The sequence below is a fragment of the Microchirus variegatus genome (genome assembly GCF_963457635.1).
Source record: "Microchirus variegatus genome assembly, chromosome: 3".
In the NCBI taxonomy this organism is placed as follows: domain Eukaryota; kingdom Metazoa; phylum Chordata; class Actinopteri; order Pleuronectiformes; family Soleidae; genus Microchirus; species Microchirus variegatus.
Genome location: NC_139804.1, coordinates 37,670,251 through 37,677,707, shown reverse-complemented (window position 1 = coordinate 37,677,707; position 7,457 = coordinate 37,670,251). Strand labels below are relative to the sequence as shown.

The window sequence follows — 7,457 nt, the reverse complement described above, 5'->3', positions numbered from 1 at the left end:
CGTCCGAGAGAAGCTAAAACTACTAAAACCGGGTAAAGATCTCACTGTTAGCATTATTAAAGCTGTAGTGTCAACATGACTGAGGGAGCGTTTGCTTTTATACGGCAGAAGAAGACGAGAAACGCTTGTCCCATCACTTGGCATTAATGCAGCGTTTTCCCAAACTTTCTCCCACTTTTTTTTTTTTTTAAAGATGTAGAAATAACAATAACGCATGAATGCATAAGGTAGCAGCTAAGTTAGCGCCACATCTGTAACACCTAATATCATTTTGAATTAGTAAAAATTAACCACTTCCACTGGATGTTTAGTAAATCTACTGAAACTGAAAAAACAAATAACATAAATCATAATCAAACAGTCTGGAAATTTGCATTTTTTTGGGGGGAAATCCAAAAATAAAATCTCACGCGACCCATATGTGGGTCCCGACCCAGTGTTTGGGAACCACTGTTCAAATGTGAAACATTTACTTCTCATATAAATGTTAACACGGTAATTTAGCTATTATAAAAGTGATTTTTGCACCCAATTGTGTCACCCCCTGGTGGTTATTCAATATATTATTGAGTTCCTGATGGGCCTCAAAAACAAAACTGCAAGACTATGTCAACTTATTATATATAAAGTAGTTTCTTTTGGAGCATGAGATGAAAAGTATGGACATAAAATACTGGGAGCGAAGGTTGGTTCATCAAAATACTACAGTATGTGATTATGTGTGGTTTTTTTTTTAAAGGCAGTTTACAGCATATTAACCATATAGAAAAAACATCATCCACAGTCTTTCTTTGGCATCTCAGGAGTGAGGCGGTCATTTCTGTGTCACTCTGTAATTCCAGACACGACCACAGGAATCCACATCCCACAGAGGAAAACTCGGTCCACGTCCGGGGTAAAAAAAACAACAAAAAACTGAAACTTCCTGACCACAGAAATCCCTTCACTGAGCAGAAGAGCAGCCACGTTATTTTCCCCCTCAGTCACTTTCTCAGTCCGTACCTTTAATCAGCCTCGAGCTCTCGTCTTCACTGGCAGCAGTTCTGCTGCTTCTTCTTCTTGGACGCAGCGTTCAGGTTGTTTGAATTGCTGCTAATTCCTGAAACAGAAGCAGAAACAGAGTTGTTAGAGGGGGCGTCAACAACTCTTGAGAGGGTTTCTGTTTCCGTGGTGACGGGGCGACTCTGCAGATCACTCACTGACGACGTCTCCAATTTGCCTCGAGCCACTTTTCTCCAACTCGGCCAGAACGTTGATCTCAAACGCCAGCGAGGCGACGCGGAAGAAAAACTCTTTCACGTTTTCCCCTGTAGAAATAAAAAGATTTATATCAGTAAGGGACTGTATGAAAATGACTGGAGTGTAGATTGAGAATAAAACATGTCTGACTTTTAAAAATGTATTGAAATAAGTGAAATCTTGGATTTAAATAATAATAATAATAATAATACACCTTTAAATTGAAATAAAAAAAACAGGAAATATTATTATATATTATATTATATATATAAACAATGAGAAACAAATCAACAGATGATGAATAATGATTTTAAAAAATGGATTTCATTCATTTAAGGGTAATTTTAACTAAACTAACAAACAAACAAACAAAATAAACAAACAGAGTTGTGAATTGTGCAAAACTCAACCAGAAGCTTCAAGGTTCAGCTTTTTAAATCCAAACTCTGACCCGTGAGTGACGACACAGCCCAGTACTCTGCGCTGATCTCCTGTGCCATTCTGAGAGCGTCCTGTTCCATCTGAGAATACTGAGCCGGAGACTGAGACAGAGAGACAAACAAAACCAGAGACGGATTTTTACTGGATGACCTGGAGGTCGACTACAGGACGAGAAAGCACATTCCTGAGGTTTGAGTCTGGACACAAATGCTTCACGCTGTGGGCAACAATCCAAACTATTCACATTTAACGCCAGTAAAAAGTGTGTGTTTACAGTAGAAACTGGAAAAGGACAGCATTTCAAATAAAAAGGAATTTTGGAATTAGGCAATGAGGTGATGAAGGAAGTGATAACTGCATACAAATACTCTCTGTTTCAAAATCTACTTCTAGTTCAAATTTAACTTGCAGTTCAAAAATGTACTTATAGTTCAAGTTTTACTTATAGTTACAAAATCTACTTATAGGTCCAAATTCTATTTATAGTACATAAATCTACTTATAGTTCCACAATATACTTATAGTTACAAAATCTACGTATAGTTCCAAATTTTACTTATAGTTTCAAAATCTACTTCTAGTTCAAGTTTTACTTATAGTTCAAAATGTTACTTTTAGTTACAAAATCTACTTATAGTTACACAAAATCTACTTATAGTTCATGTTTTACTTATAGTTACAAAATGTACTTTTAGTTCCACAATATACTTATAGTTCCAAAATCTACTTATAGTTCCAAATTTTACTGATAGTTTCAAAATCTACTTCTAGTTCAAATTCTACTTCTAGTTCAAATTCTACTTATAGTTCAAGTTTTACTTATAGTTCCAAATTTTACGTCTAGTTCCAAAATCTACTTCTAGTTACACATTCTACTTATAGTACATGTTTTACTTATAGTTACAAAATGTACTTATAGTTCCACAATATACTTATAGTTACAAAATATACTCATAGTTCAAATTCTACTTATAGTTCAAGTTTTACTTATAGTTCAAAATTTTACTTCTAGTTCCAAAATCTACTTCTAGTTCATGTTTTACTTATAGTTACAAAATCTATTTATAGTTCAAATTTTACTTATAGTTCAAAATGTTACTTTTAGTTACAAAATCTACTTATAGTTCAAAATTTTACTTATAGTTCAAAATTTTACTTGTAGTTCTAAAATCTCCTAATAGTTCCAAACTGTACTTATAGCTTCAGCACCATGTCTGAATGTGAACTGGAAAATGAATAAAGAGTCAAAAAACATCAAAGTACTCATACACTCAGGTCTTTCTTTGTGCCGACGAGGAACAGCTGAACAGCTGTGGGGTCGTTCTCTTTCAACGCGTCTTCCAGCCACTGCCTGCAGACGGAAACATGAGAAACGTTTTTTAAAATAAACAGATGAATGAATCCTCCAGTGAGAGTTTAAACACAGCGATTTCAAACAGTCAACTCACCTCACATGACTCAAAGAGGCCACGTCATTTACGTCAAACGCTATGATCACAACTGGAGGAAGTAGAAAATGTTTCATCAGTGTTTTTTAAAATTCCTATCATGTTTGTGCCTTTTATTTTTAAATGAAACGATGTGGAAATAAATAAATAAATAAATAGTGTAAATACATGTTTTTTTTATTATTTTACGCAATAAAACATACCTTGTGCTCCTCTGTAATACGTAGATGCGATGCACTTGAACCTCTCTTGACCTGCAGTGTCCCACCTGTGTGTGTGTGGGAAAATAAGCTCAAGTAATCACAAAATAATCAAATAATTTGACCAAAATTATTATTAAGTTTTATTTCACATCTTCATCAAAAGGCACAGCTCAAACTATTTGGGTAAAATGTCTTAGAGCAAGTTTTCAGACAGATATTACGACTGTCGTTCGATTTGCAATTTAGTTACGCTTTAAGATGAAGTTGTTAAAAATATATTTGCTGTGTTATAGTTTTAAAATTAGCAAATGACGCCACTAAATAATACAAATATCAAGTACTACACTTTAACTTTAGGATGAAAACTTAAGATACCATTTTTCTCCCCAAAACGTAATTATTACACTTTTTACAGATTTGCCTTCTAAAATGACTAAAAAGTTACGTTAACACACCTAGAGCACCAAAGTGTGTTCATAAATGAAGTTTGTTTTATGTTTTAAACCAACATCAGTCCATTCATGTTTTGTTTTTTTAAGTTTTCAACCCTTAAATGGCCGTGTTTTTCTCATGATAAATGTGGATTTGAATGGGTTTCAATGAGGACATTTTTGTCCGTAGGTGTGTTAGTGTTAGTATTGTAGTTAACATTGTTTACAATAGAATAAAAAAAATACATACACAAAAAACATCAAAAAAATTAAACTGTTGAATGAAGCAGAGAATAAAATGTGACTCACAGCTGCAGACTGAAGGGAACGCCCAACACCTCGAACCGCTCCATCTCAAAGTCCACGCCAATCGTGGCCTTGTAGTTTTTATCGAAAACATCTTTGCAAAATCTGGAACAAAAACAAATGTCAATCAGTTACTGTGACTATTCGTTAGTAGAAAAAATATTCATCAACGACTGATTTCACTGATAAAAACAAATCTTTATACCCCAATGACTACATAATATATGTCATACAAAATTTACCACAAGGTGGCAGCAGCAAGCAGTTTAGTTTGCATCTATTTTTACAAATTTATTCTATGAAAAATAAAACGCTCATTTTTATTTAACATTTTGTTTGAAATAGGTGTTTCCATATCTTTCATTATAGTTGTTATCCTCGAAAAAATAAAATACACATTTTATTTAATCTTTGCGTTTTATTAGATATTCAAATCTAATTCAAATACACATTTTTAATCCTTTATCATTCATTTAGTATGTTTTCTTATTCAATAAAATAGGGATGTGCAAACACATTACTTCACACACAATAGTCATCAGAAAAAATATTACATAGCACCATTTCCTTTCAACCTGGGTTTTTCAAAATAAGAGCCACTGACTATCAAACTTTTTCCATAACCCGAATCAGTATCTTGTACAATAAAATACACATTTTCATTATATATCTCATTCTACAAAATGTTTGTTATGTTATTTTAAGTGTCATTAGCGCTAACAGGAAGTAGGCACTCACACTTTTACACACATGCAGAACAAATTGCGGCAATAAATACAGTTTTTATAGCATATTTCATCATATTGTTTAATTTCATAAAATAAAATACACCTTTTATGTCATTCCACATATGTCGTAGTACAATAGCGAAGACAAAAACAAAAGAAAATACCAAAAACCGGGACTATAGCTGCCACATTAACCATTTTTTTGATGAAAAGGAAGTCATTTTTCCTTGAAGAATTACCCAGAAGTGCCCTTTAACCTGAACTCTACGCTTCAGTGAATGTGTTTGCGTATTTACCTGTTGATGAGACAGGTTTTCCCGACGGCCAGGTCGCCCACAACGATGACCTTTGAGATTTTAAATCTGCTGACGGGAACAAAACAAGAAGGAACACAGTGAGTATGGAGTGCAAAATAAAACACATTTTAAAAAAGAAAAGAAGAAAATCCAGTATAATCTGTGTCTTTAAATAAAGTCACCCCACGGTGCCGGTGCGCTGCTCCTGACAGGCCGTTCTCACTTTGTTGTTGAAGTCATTTTTAGTGTGGAGGGCAGCTTCTTTCCTGAAACACTGAAGAAGAAGAAGAAGAAGAAGAAGAAGAGGGCGTTTAGATGCATCGGTGTAATCAAGCTGAGACCATAGTCCGACTAAAGCACAATTTATACTTCTGCGTAAAGTGCTCTGCGTAGGATACGCAGAGACTCTGCGTTGACGCAGAACCTGTCGAAGAGCCTCTGCGTCGTCTCCGACTGCACAAAATATTTTTTAAGTGTCCGTCACTCCGTCAAGGGACAACGGAGACGGCAAGAGCTGTGATTGGTCCTCAGGACAGGCCGAGCGAAGCTGCTCTGTGCCGGCTCACAGTGAGCACCGAGCGTCCACAGAGGCGGAGCTGATCCCCGCCGATAACGCCGCTGCCAAACTATAAATACGTCATATCTTAACACACACAGCACATGTTTAGACTCTAAATGGACAATTTATCGCCTCAAATTATCTTAAAACTGCGTTCCGTCACACAGAAAAGTGACAAACGGCCACTGTTTCAACAACAACAGTCTTTCGCTCTCTTTCTCTCTCGGACGCCATTGCTCACTGTAGCCAGAAGCACAACAACCTTGCGCAGCGACCCCTTCTGATCGGGCGGGAAATTGCAGCGCGCATCCGTCACCACGATGCAGAAGTATAAAGGCTCGAGGCGTCTCCGTGGTGACGCAGTCGGATAACGCATACGCAGTCAGAGAAGTATAATGTGGCCTTAAGACAATCGGACAACTGGCCGAGTCGGAGTATGCACGCAGTAGTAATCGGACTATGAATCGCATTATCCAGGTATGTTAGTCCGACTAAGACTAGCTCGATTTTAGTCGGACGAACGTGTTTTCATGACATTAAGAAAACCACGAATGTCTTTGTCCGACTAAAACCGGACTTTCAACAATCATGTAAACGCACTTTGTGTGTGTGTGTGTGAAGCTGTGGACTGGTCTGATCTGAACACACGTGACGTTTACATCATCACGGGTGATATTTACCAGAGGAAGCTGCGCGATGATCCGGTCTCTTCGTACAGGAGGAAGAACACTCATGGATGAAACTCGGACTGACATGAAGCCGACGTTTAAATGTTTAGCAGAGGTCAGAGCTGAAGAAAGAGAGAAAATCCAGTCATTTTCACTCATTTGAACTGTTTCTTCTTTATAATGTGGGGAAAAAAAGCATTCTTAGGTGTGTAAAATATGTAAACATGTACAAAATAGGTTTAATAATGTTTTTCTTTCAGTACTTTCTGACACGTATAAACACACAGTTTAAAGATTTAGTAGTTTACAGACATACAAGTCTCATATGGATAAGAAAACACTGGATTAATGTTAGATTTTAAACAGTAGTAGTTATGGTTAAAGTTAAAGGTGAAGTAAGTAGTTTATAGTGCCATCTAGAGGAGAGGCTGAAATATACAACAAAGAACTGCTCCTCTGCTCACCCCCTCCCTTCCCTCAGCGCTACGGTGTCCTCAGAGGGTCAAATGTCGTCCTCGTCGTCTTTCTCCGTGTCAGCAGATGAGGTTCGTGAGGCGAGGGAGAGGGCGGAGCTACCGCGGCCGTAGAAGACGAAGCGGAGACACCGTAGCGCTCAGGGAAGGGAGGGGGTGAGCAGAGGAGCAGTTCTTTGTTGTAAATTTCAGCCTCTCCTCTAGATGGCACTATAAACTACTTATTTCTACTTTAAAACAGTAGTAGTTATGGTTAAAGTTAAAGGTGAAGTAAGTAGTTTATAGTGCCATCTAGAGGAGAGGCTGAAATTTACAACAAAGAACTGCTCCTCTGCTCACCCCCTCCCTTCCCTGAGCGCGAGAGAGAGGGCGGAGCTACCGCGGCCGTAGCAGACGAAGCGGAGAGAGTGGAGGCGGGACTTCTGCTACAAGTAAAGAGACGCTTGATTTGTTCTCTCGCGTTTGTCCTTACAGGCTCCCGTAGAAACATGGCGTCTCTCTGCTAACAGTGGCTATGCAACCACGGCCATGTTATTTTACATGACTTTTTGAAACACTACGAAAATGAAAAAAAAACTATTATACAGCGACTAGGCAATGCAGGAGCACATAATATGTATAGAAAAGTGGATTTTGGGTTATATAAACCCATAAATACTACACAG

At 37.3% G+C, this 7,457-nt stretch overlaps 1 protein-coding gene across 1 annotated transcript; it reads right to left on the bottom strand.

The window, feature by feature from the left end:
- Window positions 1-1,028: 1,028 nt before the first annotated feature.
- LOC310924467 (ras-related protein Rab-34-like) lies at window positions 1,029-6,406 on the bottom strand (the record flags this gene model as incomplete). Its single annotated transcript, XM_083886209.1, has 10 exons — window positions 1,029-1,099; window positions 1,200-1,307; window positions 1,691-1,781; window positions 2,950-3,031; window positions 3,129-3,180; window positions 3,332-3,396; window positions 4,072-4,173; window positions 5,093-5,158; window positions 5,275-5,366; window positions 6,332-6,406. 10 exons carry the CDS (start codon window positions 6,404-6,406, stop codon window positions 1,029-1,031), a joined length of 804 nt encoding a protein of 267 aa, XP_083742335.1.
- Window positions 6,407-7,457: the final 1,051 nt, after the last annotated feature.